We start from the raw sequence: 17,587 nt of genomic DNA, 5'->3' as shown, positions 1-17,587 counted from the left end.
AGAACTGGCTAAGGCTCAAACTTGGAAAAATTAAAGCAGTGTTTACTGCAGTTTAAAAGGAATAGGCTGAAGTTGGTACTTGTACTCCTTACTGAAGGTGTTCAGTGGACTTGATTATTTGCCTATGTGGTTTTTAGTCTCAGATCCCCATTGACTATACCAATATTCACACATTTTCAAGTCGAGACCAAGTAGAAACCATTGCAGTGAGAGCCTGTCTTCTCCTGTTCATCAACAAATTGTGATCTCTCCATGTGGTCCTCATGTTCTCAGAAAAAACAGGTTCATAATCGCAGTACTGAATGCTTTGAACTCATTCTGTGGTGATCAGGATGGTCCCAGAGCCTGCTCTGTCCTCCTCTGGCCAGCCACGGTTGACAAGGCTGGCTCTGCTGCTCTTGCTACTGGTTTCTGTGCTTCAGCGCTCAGAGCTGGTGACAGGTCTTCTCATTAGTGGGCTGCTGTTTGGGGGAGTTTGTTTTCCCTGGTGATGGGCCAAAACCTGAGGCTGGGAGATTGCCAGCTTTGATGTCAGGCATATTTATTTCCTTTAGGATCGGTTGGGTTTAGCTAGCTGTTTATCCAGGCTAAGGGACAACTTCAGAGGATTTGTGGGACCAGCTCTGAAAGCAGTGTTTGGTTTCTAAGTTATTTATTGAAGTATTTGGCAGTGATGGCAGCAAGTGCTGAAGCAGCTGGAAGGTAATTGCCCACTTTTCCTTGTACGGCCAAACATGATGGATTCCACCAGTTGGTTGCAAAACAAAGCAAACTTTCATACTGTATGTAAAAAATCCAGGGGTTTTGCTGAAAGAAATCCACCCCAAATCTGTGTAAGCCTTTACTAAGGCATTTCTATTCTGCACAAGTCAGACAGACTTGTCAGGTAACCCCTTCCTCAGCGTTTTTGTGCAGCTAATTGGTCTTCTATGAATGGACTATGAACACACATGCTATGGTGGATTTCAGGTATCATGGCTGGATAAAGTCTTCTCAGTGCCTCTGTACAACAGTATTACTGTCTTTGCTTTATTTATATTACTTTTCCTGAGACAGATTTCGGTTTGCTGCTTCACTATGATTGTACAAGCCAGTCTCAGTTTTGTGATCCTGCCTGGCCCGTTTTGCATTAATGGCTGGCTTAGGGGATGAGAAGAGAACAGTGGATTTTCTTTGCCTTGACTTTAGTAAGGCTTTCAGCACTGTCTCCCGCTACACCCCCACAGAAGAAGTGAGGAAGTGGAATTTACATTAAGTGAGGTGGACTGCTGCACTGCCAGGCTCAGTGGGTTGTTAGCAGCAGCACGAAGTCCAACTGGAGGACAGTCATTAGTGGTGTATCTCAGGGGTCGGTACTACGTCTCATACCATTTAACATATTCATTAATGACCTTAACATTGAGATAGAGTGCACCCTCAGTATGTTTGCAGATGATACAAGATGGGGAGGAATGGCTGATACACCAGAAGGTTGTGCTGCCATCCAGAGGGACCTCAACAGGCTGGAGGAATGGGCTGACAGGAGCCTCATGAAGTTCAAGAAGGGGAATTGCAAAGTCCTGCATGTGGGGAGAAACAACCCCAGGCATCAGTACATGCCGGGGGCCAAGCAGCTGCAAAACAGCTTGGCAGAAACATACTTGGGGGTCCTGGTGGACACCAAGTTGACCATGAGGCAGCAATGTGCCCTTGTGCCAAAAGCAGCCAGCAGCCTCCTGGGCTGCATCAGGCAGAGCGTTGCCAGCAGGTCGAGGGAGGTGATCCTTCCCCTCTGCTCAGCCCTGGTGAGACACACCTGGAGTGCTGGGGCCAGTCCCGGGCTCCCCAGCGCAAGAGAGACATGGACTTACTGGAGTGAGTGCAGGGAAAGGGTATGAAGGGATGGGAACATGCCTCACAGAAGTTTGAGGACATGCCAGTTTTTCCTTATTTAGCTCCTTCCTCTATGAAGTGTAAGGAAAGGGCTTAATCTTCTGCAGGTTCTTCTGCAGGCTGACAGGTCTCATTAGAGATTGGGAGGGCCAGGGACGCAGGCAGAGGGCCTGTAGGACTGCCAGCTCACGTGCATCATCTGCCAGGGTGCCACCTAAGGGGAAAACCCATCCGATCTCAATGCACGCGCACTCATTGAGCAGGACTTCTGCTACTTTATACAATTAGCTCAGCTCAGAGTGTCACTGATAGCCCAGGTGCTTTTTGTACATGGATCTCAACTTTATTTCGTACAGGAAGTGCCAGTCTTTCATTCCATTATTACATACATTATTACACATATTTTATTGGAATCACAGCTCATTACAATTAAGATTTCAAAATGTTGGTCTCCACAAACCAAACAGAAAGGAAAAAACGCAAAGTTTTTGCATTCAACAACCTATCAAAAATGTGATTGATTTTGTGTTTCAACATTCAACAACCTATCAAAAATGTGATTGATTTTGTGTTTCTTCCATTTACAATTTTTAAGAAATCCATTTACATAACAAAAAATACCAATAAAGCTATCTCCGACTTTTAGTGAAATACATACCTGCAGCAACAGACCGCTATGACATTTTATATAATTCACTGCAAAGAACACTGCATGTTTTGTTACAGAAAGACTAAGTATTGCAATGCAACTGCCCATTCTTTGTTGTGCATTTTGGGTGACTGCACTTCCCAACATGTCTGGGCTACAATCTGATGATCAAATAAACAGTTAAAAAGAAAACAAGCAAACAAAAAAAATGCAGCAAAACAAAAAATCCAACGTGATTGAACAGCAGAATAAAAGAGACTAATAGAAGTAAAGTAGCATCTTTCAAAAGGTGTAATTTGTACACAAAAAGGAAAATAAAAGAAGAAAAAACCCTGGAAAGCCAAATGTAAAGCCACAGGAAGGCGAAACAAAAAAGGTTTTGAGATGCATTTTCTCAAAAGCTTTAAAAATATTAATCAGGAACTCATTGCTCTGAGTTAAGGTATACAATACTTAAAATTCTGTTCAAAATTACATTCTGTTCAAGTACCTATTACATATCACTGTTTTGAAAGCTCTGGGTCACACCATATTCTCTACATATGTGCATGCCCTAGGAAGAGTGTGGTTTCTTACATTTGTTTTGGCTAGAAGCAAGTCATACATAGTCGTAGCTACCCAAAAAAAACTCTTTGGAAAGAGAAGAACTTAAATACATTAAAATTCTTCCAGTTAGTTCTCGTTATGGTTAGTTCTTACTTTTTACTCCATGTCATTACTTGTAATGGCATTAACTTTAGACTACTAAGAACATACTTGGGAAACTGTCTGTAAAAAAGAGGTGATGTTGACAGAAAACATTTTCACTTCCACAAAGAAGAGGAAAGCAACACAGCCTGGATTTTATACTTCAGAAAAACTGTTAGTAACATGGAGAGAGAAATCTGTGTGTTTTCACAAAATATAGCCTTGAAGCTTGGGGTGTCCTGTTAGTGCCAGTGCTTTTCAACAGTTACATTGTACAATGCAGTTACTACTGTAAAAGTAGTGAAAATGTTTTATTACTTAAACTTGTTTTGTTAAAAATGTATTAGAATATTTATAGAAAGGATAAACAATTAAAATCTTGAAGAACGTTTTTTTAGTGCAGCTTTACACTGCTGTGTAAAAACAATAATTGTGTAGTTTACACATATACCATGTAAATTACTATGGAAACCAGATGTAGCTTACACTACAAGGTGCCTTGTAACTCATCTCTGCTGAGCAATAAATCCCCCCCTTTTCTTCTTGGCAAAACTTTGAGAAACTTTACTGCTGTTTTCTATCAGCAGATACAACAGATGGCTGGCACATGCCTGCTTTACTAAGAAAGTGGGATCTCTACATCATTACTTTGATCCCTGGTGGCATGTCTACAACACTGAGATGCAAAATACCACAGCTGAGCAGAATCTAAATATTAGTTTGGAGCTGTGCTCTCGATATGAGAACCCCCTGTCTAAAAATCATGCTCACAGTACGTAAACATCTTCACATTCCACATGGAAATTTTGGTACAGAGGTCAGAAAACAAAGTATTTCCTCTGTTTGGTGACATGAAACCACCATGAAGGTACTACTGTAAATCCCAAGAGTGTGAGTTTATGCGATTGCCTTGACCAAACTTCCAGAACAGCCATACTTTTATTGGAAAAAATCCCTAAGTTGTACATAAAAGACATTTTTTTAAGCTGAAAAGCATCATTGTAATCACTGGGTATGAATAAGATATTTACAAAAAGTTCAGCAGTTTCTTTGAAGAAAAGTTTCCTTTGAAGAATTACATGTTTTGAAATTCACTGTTCTTTGTTTTCTTTCAGTTTATCAGGGAAATGGTGGTGTTTGAATGGAGCACCCAATTGCATCAATAACGCCTTAAAATAGGTAGTGTTGTTAGCTTTACTCTGGGCAAGGAAACAAAACTTCTCCTGGCATAGCTGGATATTCCATTTTATCTTCATGATCAGTATACGTCTCAGTAATATAAGGTAATTTCAGAGAAATCAGCTGAGCTATTTGGGGTTGATGGTCACATTGTTGAGATCAGAACTAGCTTCCAAGAGCTGTAATTATATACAGTTCCTAAGATCCACTTTACAATATAGAAACGATGCTATAAATTGCACTGATTACATATATTCCTTCTTCTTAAGAGGTGGGCATCTTTTTGCTTTACTGAAGGTTATCAGTAATGCTTTGATCAGAAGTAACCCAGACTTTCCAGTAGGGACAGGTCCAACTGCCTCTTCTAAGGACCCTCAAGACTATGTGCTGGGATGCACCCTTACCTCCTGACACTTGTGCTCTTGTCACCAGAAGCACACCCAGACCAAAGACCTTTCCCCAGCACTTGATCCCCTTGTGCACACACGCATATCTCCTGTCACAGCGCAGAACCACCACTGCTGTATCACAAAATATTGCTGCGTTCACCCAGCAGCACAAGGCTGGATAGATCTTTAGCACGCAATATACATGCGATAGCCATGCACCATGAGATACATACATGCATCCTCCAGGCACATAGGCCGCATCCCCTTCATGCACCAGCACAGGACTGAGTATTCAGATGTCACATCATGGGCACGCATTCAACTGTGCAACAGGAGAGGAGCCGTGGGGGTACTCATGACAGTTGGGAGTAGGAAACAAGCTGCTACAATAATCCATCTGACCCCAAATACTTCTGCTGCATCTGAAAGGAAGAAAGCAGCCTGGGCACGTTGTGGCCCAGACGGATTGTTTCTGTGGATCGGACCAAAGACTGCTACATAACAAAAATTACAACTTGCTTTTTGATTTCCTTTTTCATCTCTCATCTATTAAATCAACCTGGATGCTGCTCTGTCACTGAGCACTTGCTTCCTGTGCTTTTTTTTTTTTTAATGGTTTTCTCCCAACAATATTCACTCACGTGTGAACTTAATTTTATTGCTGTCAGAAGTCCCACTGAAAGTTAAGCATACATAATGGGTTTTGCGGATTTGGAGTTTAAATACTTGTCATAAGTTCCTAAATGCTGTAGAGATGACGTTATCACTGCAACCTTTGGTACTTTCTACTGGTGGACATTGTGAAACGTGCCACAGCATTAGTTAGCATAATAGGGTCTACTCCCTTATCATCGGGATGTCTTTAATTGCAGTCTTCCCCAAAGGAAAAAACTCCTAAAAGTCGTTATTCTTTCTTTTGCAAAAAACATACAGAATAAGTGCAAGAAGCACACCAGTGAGCTCTAGTGGTTACACAGATGCCTACTATATATTACCACTGATTTTTGTTTTTTGAAACCTTTCAAATCAAGGAGCAATCTTTGTAACTACTGATTTACCCAGATTATATTTTTTCTAAAGAGAACATAACATTTGTAATTTTACGTTTAAATTCAGAGGTAAAAACATAAAGAGCATAAAACCATAACAATCCCCTTCTGCAGTCTCTAGCCTGGCTCATCCTGACTCCACTGGAAAAAGTAGTCATTCAGCACCTTCAGACCCTTAAATTTTGGGTTTCCCCTAGTATTTCCCAATATTTAATTAGAAGTGATGGACTAAGGACTAAAAGCAACTAATGCTTTTCTTTGGTTAACATTTTCTAGTGAAAATGGCTTTGTTTGTTTACCATACAAAATGTTTTCCAAAGAAAATGGATGAGGGCACAAAGGCCACTGTGTTAGTAACGTAATATCAAAATGTAGTGGGTTTTTACCACTTCAGCTTACACAGAATACAGGTACAATCTAGTCCTTAAAATGTTGCTTTCAACAGACATTTTTGAACTAGAATATGGACACATGCATCAGTGCAGGACTGAGAAGTATTGCCACTCCCTGGGTTGTATTATTTACTCGCCTACATACTTCGATCACTATTTATCCCAGGAGCAGGTAGATGGAAACTACCCATGGGATATTTATACCCACTTTCCACAGGTGTAAACAGGGATGCAAGGTGCATGTCAGGGGAGACTTAGCCCCACTCTGTTGAAGATCCTGGGTGCAGTGGGTTGACCTTGACTGGCTGCCACACACCCACCCAGCTGCTCTCTTACTCCCCTGTCTTCTTGATATCAGGGCTAGGAACCATGTAACGATATAGACAGGATCTCCTGTGCCAACCTGGGAGAAGTCTGATATCTATAGACCCCAAAAAATGTCTCACTACTGATAGAGGCTGTAGCATATACTACTGAAAGCCCCCAAAACCTTGGAGCCCTTGGAAAGAGGGCTTCAAATCTCAAGTGAGAAACAAGGTTAAGAGGTCTATAAGGCACGAGATACAAGACTCACAAAATAAATTATTTCAGTTTTACCAAGCAGAAGACAACTGTATGATAGTTAACAGTTGTTTTACAGAAAGAAGTCTAGTACTTCAATACCTTGAATGCCTTTCTTCTTTCAAAGAGTACTAGTTTCCATTTCTTTTTCTTCTTTTCTCGCCTCTCTTCTCTGCTTTCCACTTCCTTTCCACTCCTTCTTTTCTCCTTTCCCCCCCCATCCCTTCCCCTTGCCACTTCCCCTTCTCTGACTTAGGAAATTCCCAGAAAAAAAGTATTCTGCCAGAATAAAGGTAGCAAGTATTTAGTATTTTCCTGGACATGTCATTGGAAACTTCTAAGGACATGTATACTTAACAACAAAACAGAACACTGAAAAAGAACATTAAAATTTACTCTTTTCTTCCCCTCATAAAATATTGGAAATTCTGGAGAACCTGTTCTTTTGCCACAAATAATTTTTATTCTACTTCTCTTTGCAAAACTGCTGTGGGCAATGATGTTGTTGCCCTACAGGCTACAGAAGAAATACTAATTTTTTTTTTTCCTGTCCCTTCTCATTATGTAAAGGGCTGGGTGGCATTGGGACAGTAAGTGCCCTGGTTTCCACAGAGGATGACAAGAACTGTAACAGGCAGCTGTACTCAAACACCTCTAAGGGATGCAAAACCCAACAGAACTGTTTATGATGCCAAAAAGCAGACATTTTCTCTAGGATGCTAATTATGTCCATTTTTCCCCAACTCCTAAAACACTAGGGGGTTGAAACTCCTTCCATAGCTTAGCTTAGTTTAGCTTAGCTTAGTTTAGCTGCTGGTTGAAATCTTGCTCTTCATCTGCAGATCTGCATAAGTATCTAAATATCCACAACCATAAGCCTGGAGTGCCAATGTTTATATTGACTGTACATACAGACGAACTTGTAAGGTGTAGCTAGAGGGGAATATAAAATCTCCAAACGCAGAGTCTCTCAGTTTTAACACTTGTTTCTCTCAGTTTTAACACTTGCTTGACCCATAAATATATGAAAGTTAACACAGGGTTCTCAGAACAGAGTAGTGCAACGATGTTACTTTAACCTTTAGGTATTTCACTTCCTAATTATGTTTTGTCTAACAAGAATCCAGTAATTCAGCAAAGAGGAGGAGGAATAATGGGTTAAACAGCTTTGCTGCTACTCAGAAGGGATTTCTTCCTGCAAGTTACATCAAGGGGAACACTCTCTATGCTGTCTTTAAGCCTGAGGCTCTTCTCACTGAAATCAGCGTTACAATCATCTTTTCCTAATGAGCTACCTGTACCCAGCAAAGGAGGGCGAGGAGAGCACAGGAAAGAAGGGCAAAAGAAGAAGGACAGGGTTCAGGATAACATTTCAATCCTCCTTTCCATAAAAGAGGTAGTTTTATCATGGACAGCAACTGAAGCTGACAGAGAAACGGAGCAGGATATATAGTCCCAAAACACCCTAATTATTTCTAGGTACTTAAATGCCAACCCTTGGCATACAAAGTTGTTTTCTCTGTAAAGCTGGACTGGAACACCAAAGACCTTGAGCAAGTCACTTAGCCTTTGTGAGTAAGTTTTGTCTTTCCACATTCCCCTCCCTCTCTAAAAGAGGAGGTGAAGCATTTCCTAAACTCAAAGGCTTCATGAGGACAGCCAAAATTACAAGAGCCTCAGACAACACCTCCAAGCCAAACAAGTCCTGTAGTTAGAGTATTTTAAAACAACCACAACCAAACTTGTGAAGCTGCAATTAGCTGAATTATACAACCAATTTTCACTGAATATTTGAAGGTATACATTGTTTCATCTTTAGCAAGCTCTTTATTGTACAAAGTCAATGTTCAGCATTGTAAAAATGAATTAATTTTATCCATCATTCTTATGTTACAATGATTTTTTTCTGTATCCATGATAACGTACGCTATCGTGTTTCAGCCTTATGCAAATCTGACATATGTTGTCAGTGTGTCAAATCATACATATGTTTCTTCATGAAAATATGCCACGCATTCTTATCTTTTCAACATAAGAATCCAAAGGGATTCAATATACTGCAGATTTACATGGTTTTGCAATTAAACTTGTCAAAATTAAGTCTACAGAAGAGAACTATTATTTACCAGAACTACAAATTAAGCGTGCGCATTTAGTAAATAGAGATCAGTGAATAAACTGTGGTATATGTCCATAAGCTAAAAGAAAGTTGAAAGAAAATTGCATCCACGTAAGTACTGCCAGGTAAAATGTTACTAATAGTAAAGGCAACGGGTGTCTTCCCCGTGAACTCCAGCTGTCTGCTCACGCCACACCAGCCTCCCCACTTCACCCGTGCCCCGGACACCCGGCTCCTCCACGTATTTCACAACCCCACCTTCAAACACACTTTCCCAGCGACCTGGCTGCGTTTCTCGCTGCTCCCCTAATCCCCCCCCCCCCCCGCTCTCTGCCCGCACCCCGGGACCCCGCGGGGCGCTGGGGTTTATGGCGTTGCCCACGCGGGTCTGGGTGAGGGGCAGGACGGCAGGCAACCCACGCATGCCTCGGAGAGGGTTTCCTCCACGATTCCAAAGCCAAGCCACCTGCCTGGGTTTTAAACACACACACCCACCCCCCTCAGCCCCGTCTCCGCACCTACCCGTCCCGTTGCCTGCCAGGTGAAGTTCATGGCGTGGATACTGACGGGGATGGCGGGCATCCTCTGCTGGGCTTTCCTGAAGTCGTGGGTGAACGGGGCCATCTTCCCCTCGGACACGATAAGAATATCCTCCTCGAAGCCTACGAAAGGCAAAGGGGAGCGATGGGCGGCAGCCCCGTCGAGCCCCGCCGAGCCGCGCTCCGCTCCGGGCTCCCTCCCGCCGCTCGGCAGCCGGTTGGGGCGGGGGGTCAGGGGAAATGGGGGGGTTGGGGGGGGGGGGGGGGGTGTCAGGGTAGGGGGAGCGGCCCCGCTTACCGATGAGGACCCGCGCCTGCTGGGCGTCGATCCACATGTAGAGCGTGTCGGGCTGCCGCGGCGCGGCCCGCAGGCTGCAGAGGCTGAGGGCGGCGCAGAGCAGCGCGGCGCCCAGCCGCCCCGCCGGGGCCATGCTCCACGCACCGCCCGCCCGCCCGTCCGCCCGTCCGTCCGTCCGTCCGTCCGTCCGCCCGCCCGGGGCTCGCCGGCTGCCGCTCCGGCCGCGCTTGCCCTCTGCGGCGGGAGGGGGGTGCGGGGAGGGGCGGACACGGGGGGGGGGGGGGGGGGGGCGGGTTCCGTGAGGAGCTCGGTGCTCGCGAAGCCCTTCCTTCGGGCGGGCTCCTTCCCACGGTGCGGCGTGTGAGCGGCGGGGGTGGGGTGGGGGGGAATATGCAGGCAGCACTCCGCCTCTGCACGGGCACGGGGGGGGGGAGTGGCGGGACACGGTGCGTGACCCACAGCTCCTCCGCCGCGGGGCACGGTGCCAGAGGGTCACCGTGCCCGGCACATGCTGCGCACGAGGTGCCGCCTGTCATCGTCGTGTGTGTCGTCACCATTGTCGTCGTCCCCCCCCCCCCCCCCCCATCTCGACGTTCACCCCCGGGTGCAATCAAGACGGCACCGCCCCCGTCACAAAAGCATCGTTGAAGAAACTAATGTCTGTCTCAAGAAACTCAGTTTGTCCGTAGCGGTCACCCGGTGCGCGCGGTGTGTGAGTCAAGGGTTGGCGAAGTGTCACCGAAAAGGGACTGGGGCCGGGGGGGGCCCCTCCCAGTGGGATTTGGGAAAGCTGGGGAAGGCGCCCGCCCGCCCTGGCAGGCCAGGCCGCGGCGTGAGCCGTCGGGCGGATGGTGTGGCCAGCACAGCGCTCCCCGGCTCTGGGGAACTGCGCGGCGAGGGGGACAGTGTGCTCAAGAGAGAAAAGGCTTGCACCCTGCATTTGTCTGAAGGTCTCGAGAACAGCAGAGACTCTGAAAAATGCTGAAATATTGCCATTTACCCAGAAACTGGAACTGGCTCTGTATAGGAACTTAGTAAAGCTTTTCTACTCAAAAAGTTATTTAAACAGAATCATGCCTTTTGAAGGAATAAAAGGTAATGTTTCTAAATTTTCTGGATTCTTCCATAAGAAAAAAACAAGCCTTTTTTAAAAAGCTAAAACTAACCAGAGCAGGTAAAGTTTGAGTAAAACCCCCAAGTTTCTGTCTGTAACGTTCTGGAAGGAGCTAGAGGGTATTTTCTGCCTTTGGATGCTGCTGTGCTCCATCCCATCCTGTCAGTGTGACTGCAAACGTTACCTCTGGATTAACTGCCTGCCACAGAATTCTTCAGGTCATGGCAAACAACATGAAGTTGGTCTTGCTTTTCCAGACAAAACGATTCAAGTGGAATTTGCCATGCCAGGTTACACACGGGGAAAAGGTACTGAGCTGTGTCATTATTTTTCTTTTCTATGTCCAAAGAGCATAGCATCACTGGTAATGGTGATTTTTTTTTTTTTTTTAATAAGCAAAAGGTTTATAGTTCAACACATGAAGGAACCTTGCCCTCCCACTGTCATGCTGTACTCCGAGTTTTCCTCCATCTCCTCCTGAGGAAGCTTCTGCTGCTGTCAAAGCATCACTTCGATAATCCCGTATTGCTGTTTCTGTCCTGGAGTAGGTTCCCCTCCCTCATTTCTGTCATTCTGTCTGCTCGGGATTGCGTTGTCAAATTTCCCAGAGCAGCACACATGCGTACCAGAGAGAAACATAAGTATGTACATAGTGTGTGTATGTATATATAGGTATACATTCATAAATACCCTGTAATTACGGAGCACAACATTACAATGACATCTCTACATTCTCCATATACAAGCACCTGCAAGGCACCTGTGCGCCTCCCAACACTTTCAAACACTTTTTCCTTCCAGTTTCACTGCATTTTACTGGCAGGCAGCTGGCACACGGGGAGGGAGTGACTTGCACAGGTTTACCTGAGGAATGGATGTAGGCTGCAACAGGGTTCTCCTAAATCCTCGGCCGGTTCCTTAGGAACTGGCCCAGCTGGAAAAGCTTAGGGCCCAGGAGCTGGAGTCGGCGTCCGTACCCGAACAGAAATGCCCCCCCCTCTAGACGCTTCTTAGATAGAGGCGATTATTTACTATTTTCTTTTATTATTTATTATCACTTACTGTGTGTAAAGTGTGGTTTATCGCACCCGCGCCCCCGTGCTGACCCCTCACCAACCCGAGGTCCAGCCGCCCGGTGATTCCCGCCCGCTCGGGGACTGAACGGCGGCTCCCCACGCCGCGGGTGGGGCGGGTGGGGGAGGGGGGACGCGGCCACGCCACGGGCCCGTGGGGCCCCCGCGAGGCAGCCGGTGCGAGCCCGCCCTCTGCCGGCCGCACCCCTCCACTGCAAGACCCGTGGGGAGGGGAGGGGGGAGAGGAGGGGGAGAAGGGGGGGAGCTCCCCGCGGCTCTCCCCCGCCCTGCTCCGGCACCGTGGCGTGGGTGCTGCCACGCAGGCTGGGGTGTCAAGGACCTTCTTGAATAAGCCGGCACACAGAGGGCTCAGCTTTCAGAGGGCGCTCAGCAACACCCCGTGCCCCACGGCGCTCCGTCAGGTGGGGAGGCTCGAGGTGCCCGTGAGGGAGCAGCTGGGAATTGTTTTGGAAATTTCCTGCTAATGGATTTGATTTTAGAAAGCGGAGGGGTATTCTGATGTAGGGAATGACATATGATTGATTTGTCTTGGCTTCAAAGGATACAAGCAATTTTTAGTTTGCGGCTAAAGAGAAATGTTGTGGGGAAAGATAATAGCTGAACAAGAAAGCTTTTAGAAAGAGGTTAAAACGGGACCTTAATATAGGTAACAATTTTGTATATTCTAATACAATGACTTACATTGTTATTTATCACTTAAAGGGGCTTCCTTAAGATCCAGCAAAGGAGAAGAATTTAATTACCAAGTAATAACCCTGCAACATCCTTTCTGAAGCTGTGATGGTACAATATAAACACTCCTGAGTAAAAAATGCAGCAGCGATCGGCTTTCTTCATGCAAAATATGTAGTAAGTAGTGTCTGAAATACTGCTCAGTGCATATATATTTATACCTACAGGCTATCCTAGACCATATACGCCGCTCTATGTGTTTGCAAGCCCTGTGCCTCTTCTCCAACAATATCCACCAGGGCTTAGGTGAGCCCTGTGTTAGCACCGAGACTGGCCTGTTGTACTGCAATGTCCATTCTCCCAAGTTTCTCTCTGTTGTAGTATTGTACCACAATAAGTTCCATTGAGGATATGGTTTGCAAAAGCTTGTGTTCATACTGCCTGCTTGCATTCAATGTGAAGTTCTAGGTAAAAGCTTGTTATATTTCTTCTTGATCCCTTTTTTAAATGTCTCTTTCTCCTAACTTACATGGCAGATTTCAGGGAATACTAGTCACTTTTTAAGTGCGTTGGGAGCAGGAAGTGGATTGGAATATACTTGGAAGAGCGAATGTTTCATGGTTCTTTGTTCAATTAAATGGAACACAGACATGAAAACAGAACTACTTTGCGAATGTGGCTTCAAGATCCACTGACTTCCATAGGAATGCGTATATAGCGCATTTGTGGCCTGCTCTGACATTCATTGCAACTGACAGCATCCCCCCGATGACAGCCTTGGCATGGATCAGTGAGTGGATGGTTTGAACGATGATCTATCTAGGGAGGAATATGGAAGTCAGTGCCTGATGCCCTTTGATCATCAATTATGAGTAACAGAACAAAAGAGGGAGAAAAAGGCATAAATAATAATGGTAACGGGCATAAATATGGCCTGAGGTGATAATTTTCATCCCAAGGGCTAGACATCCTGCTTCACCTCAGGTATACAGAAATAGTAAATATATATTTTATTTCTTTGTTTCTTTGCGGTGAACATTGGTAGATAATAACTAACACCTGCACAGTTTAAGTAAGGAAGAAGATGCCAGATTGCGGCAGGATTTTCAGAAGTGCTCAGACTTCACTGGGTTTATTCACTGAAGTGAATCACAAAATTCCTGCCGGTTTCAGCAAAAACAAAATTTATTCATTAGGAATTAGATACCCTTAAATTCTTTCTGGTTAGGCCAAAACAAATGGCATTAAGAGCTGGCAGGAAAAAAAAAAAAAATCATAGAACTATTTTTATTAGAAAAATCAGTTTTGCTGGAATTGGAATACGTTGAAGATTCTAAAACTTCAGATGGGAATCAAAGTGTCCACCTTCAATTATTCTGTATATAACATTCCAGTTATTTAGTTTAGAAAATAGTCTATATTGTAGTATTAAAAACTATGTTAAAGCAACACTCTGAAGGTTGTAACATCACACACTCTAGAGGCAGGAGAGGTCTCATCTTTTATATTGCTTATGATGCCATTCATTATCTGCTCTGTTCCTTATCCTATAATATTCCTGGCTCATCCATTGGAGAGCATGGTATTAGTCTGGCTTTGAACTAGGCTAGACACTGAAGAAGAAAATTGTTTTTAGAGTTGTCGCCTCATTTGTAGCTGAAGTTGAAAAGTGTATAGCAAATGAGACAGGAGTTTGCAGAGGTGAAAATGGTCACATTGCTAAAGAAGTTAGAGAGAGATGTCCTTGTCCTTGTTTCTGTCATGCTCCTATGAGGCAATAGGCAAGTTACTTGATTCTTTTTCCCAGGTGGCCACCAATTTTTGTTCTTCATTTCAGGGTGCCTGACAGCACATCTTTGGTCTTGTCTGCAGAATCCCAGAATCCAGGTGGGTTATTCCAGAGGTGGTACAAAAATATATAGTTCTGTTTTTAAAAAGGATAGCATAGCAGAGAAGACCTAGGCCAGGTGATGGAGAGTTTGGAGAAAATGAGCATCAGGTAGGCATTATTTGTTTTCTGCAACTGTATTATTAGCTAACACCTTACAATTCATGAACACGTGTTACACACATATTCTTCATTCTGGGAGTTTTAAAAGTATTTGAATCATTGAATTTGCAATGTTTTAAATGCTGGGGTTTTTTTACAACTTGTGTGCCATTTCTCAGTTTTTAAAAAAGCAGATTTAACCTTCTTTTAACCACAGTAGCAAATCACACTGCTTTAATTTAATTAATTTGTACAATAATTTTAATTATTTTAATAGATTCTAGTAGATATAGACTTTAATTGTTTCATTTTTTAAAAGGAACAGTGTATACTATTTTATTAATTAATCCCCAAACTTATCATTGCTATTAGCCTAAAGGCGTCGGTTCCCAGCTCTTTCTCCTGGTGACATGACTTCTAACTTTGCTTCCAATTGCAAGATCAATTTCTGAAACTGATTTTGTGTTTGATCGAGAAATGTGAATATTTATTTCAAAACTGTCAGAGCAAAGTAATTTTAAACAAAATAGACCTTTTGTTTGGTTGGTTTCTTGCATTTTTTTGTAAATAATATCTGTGCAAGCATATTTTTAATTGTTTCAGTTATCTCAAATTTTGATTATCACATTTTTAAATGAAAATTATATATAAAATGAAAATTTTAAGTCCTTAAAACAACTGAAAAACATACTAAACTAAATAGTTATATTAGTTTAGTATTAACATAATTCATTGTACCTTTCCTATTTATAAGATTAGTGATCGGACTTAAATTTGAAATTAATTTATCCAGGTTGCATTGAAGTATTTGGTTGTGAAATATTCTCAGAAATAATTAAAAGGAAAACTTTATATTGAAATACGTATATAGAAAATTATTTCTACGAGTTCCTTTTATTGGTTGCATTTATGAAACCTCTGTAGTACTTTCTAGTGAGGGGAAGTTTACCGCCTCACCAAGGTAGTTCGTCCTGTGTTGTTTGAGGGGAGATGGAACATTGCCTGGAAGCGGCAGCTTTAGCTTAGGCGGGTGCTCCAGGAGCTGCTGGCCCACACCGGTCCTTCTGCAGAGGAAGCAAAAATCCTGTTTAGTTGTGCCATTCTATTTACCAGGATGTATTTCTGGGGTGGTGCGAAGGGCAGGTGTTCGCTCGCCCAGGGACGCTCCGGCGCAGGGCTTGAGATCAGCACTTGCTGCAGCCAGGCAGCACTAGGGGGAGCGCCAGGGCCCCGGGACGGGCCACCGCGGGACGGGCCCGGGCCACCGGGGGAAGGGCCCGGGCCACCGCGGGAGGGGCCCGGGCCACCGCGGGATGGGTCCGGGCCACCGCGGGAGGGGCCCGGGCCACCGGGGGAAGGGCCCAGGCCACTGCGGGACGGGCCCGGGCCACCGCGGGACAGGCCCGGGCCACCGCGGGAGGGGCCCGGGCCACCGGGGGAAGGGCCCGGGCCACTGCGGGACGGGCCCGGGCCACCGCAGGGTCGGGCACTGGTTTTAGCTGTTCTCAGACACAGTGAAGTCCAGAGTCTAACTGGCCATTCTGGGGGCAAAGGGGAATTCTTCTCCCAGTTTTAAATCTCCTTGGTTTATTTTCCATGAGCATTCCCTTGGTTTGCAGACTAAGGAAACCCTTATCCTTCTGCCCTCCACTACTCCACTGCTCTAAATATTACCATGACTCGAGCTGTTTGCCTCTTCCCTACTGTGCATATCCTTGCTTTCTCTTTATATCAGATTTCTTCAGTGTTCTTGGTCATTCTTTTCCTTCTCTGGTTACCTGCTACCTTTGCAATACTCTTTTTAGAGATGTGTTGGCAAGTGCTGTTGGCGTGCTTCCAGCTGAGGCCACACATTTTACTTGAGAGTGTTGTTTTAGCTTGGTTTCCGATGGAAACGTCTATGCAGTTACAATGTCTGTGAACTTATTAGTTGATTTCTACCAATTTTAACAGGCAGGTATAGGTTTCAAAGCGTATTTAATATCTTATTGCAAGTAGTTAGTAGTAGAGCAGAAAAAAAGAGACATCCTCTAAATGTCCTGTCTGTGACAGAAGTGCAGTCTGTCCTCATGCATTATTACATAGAAGAGAACGACATGGAAAAGAGACCTTTTCCCCAGGTGTTCCCAAATGCAGGGGAAGCTTCAGTCGAAGATTACACTTTCTCAGAGAGAAAATCAATCAGCCACAAGATGCAAACTGTAGTAATCCGGTCTATGTTAGATTCAGGACCCTCTGAGATTGCCAGTACTGTTCATTTTCCATTTCTGCATAGACTAACTCTCTTTTAGCTCTTTTTCAACAGTCTCAGTTGCTTACGTCTGTTTGGGACAAATCTTCTTAAATCTTATGAAGGGGTACTGGGATTTATTTTTTCCACTCTAGTGGACATTGGTTTACGTTCAGCAACACTGAATTTAGTGGGGTTTTAGAGAGAATGGTAGAAGATCTTAGCAAAGTAAAAAATAAAAGGGACGAGGAAGAGTGGATGCAATCAAGTTTCTACCTTAGAAGTGACAGAGAACATGAATAACAGCTGACAAAAATTCATCCTTTACAAAATTATTCTTGTACCAAAGGAAGCAATTTCTTTTATGAAAGTTAATTACCTGCAACATCAGCTTCAGAGGGTTTAACATCTACATCTACTGGAGGGGATAATGGGCAGATTTGATAAATATTACTCACTGAAAAGGAATGAAATGTATGAGAGTTGTATGATTTGTTGCTGAATGTGGCTACCAACAAAGCCTTTGATGCGTATGTCATACACTGGAGATTAAAAGCTCAAATTCTGCGACTATAGGATCATGCAAGCTTCTTTGATAACTGATCAAGTGGTCTGTGACTGCCTAGCAAGAAAGATTTGAACTAGCAAGAAAGTTAAAACTAAAGATATCATTACAATTTCTCACAGAAATAATTAAAAAGCACATAAAAATACTTCAAGAACGTTCTTGGAAAACTACAGCCAATGTCACAT

The 17,587-nt window shown here is 44.1% G+C and overlaps 1 protein-coding gene across 1 annotated transcript in view; it reads right to left on the bottom strand.

Annotated features, from left to right (window-relative positions):
• The window catches only part of WIF1 (WNT inhibitory factor 1), a 46,287-nt gene extending 36,188 nt beyond the window's left edge, over positions 1 to 10,099 (bottom strand). Inside the window, exons 1-2 of the mRNA XM_042793414.1 lie at positions 9,735 to 10,099; positions 9,420 to 9,559 (exon numbers count right to left, since the gene is read on the bottom strand). Of these exons, the coding sequence (XP_042649348.1) occupies positions 9,420 to 9,559; positions 9,735 to 9,867 (273 nt within the window). The 5' untranslated portion in view covers positions 9,868 to 10,099. The remainder of the gene's footprint in view (positions 1 to 9,419; positions 9,560 to 9,734) is intronic.
• Positions 10,100 to 17,587: the final 7,488 nt, after the last annotated feature.

The sequence above is a fragment of the Tyto alba genome, unplaced genomic scaffold (genome assembly GCF_018691265.1).
Source record: "Tyto alba isolate M040663 unplaced genomic scaffold, T.alba_DEE_v4.0 Super-Scaffold_2, whole genome shotgun sequence".
In the NCBI taxonomy this organism is placed as follows: Eukaryota; Metazoa; Chordata; class Aves; order Strigiformes; family Tytonidae; genus Tyto; species Tyto alba.
The sequence above is the reverse complement of the archived record's forward strand: the minus strand, read 5'-3'. Positions and strand labels throughout refer to the sequence as shown.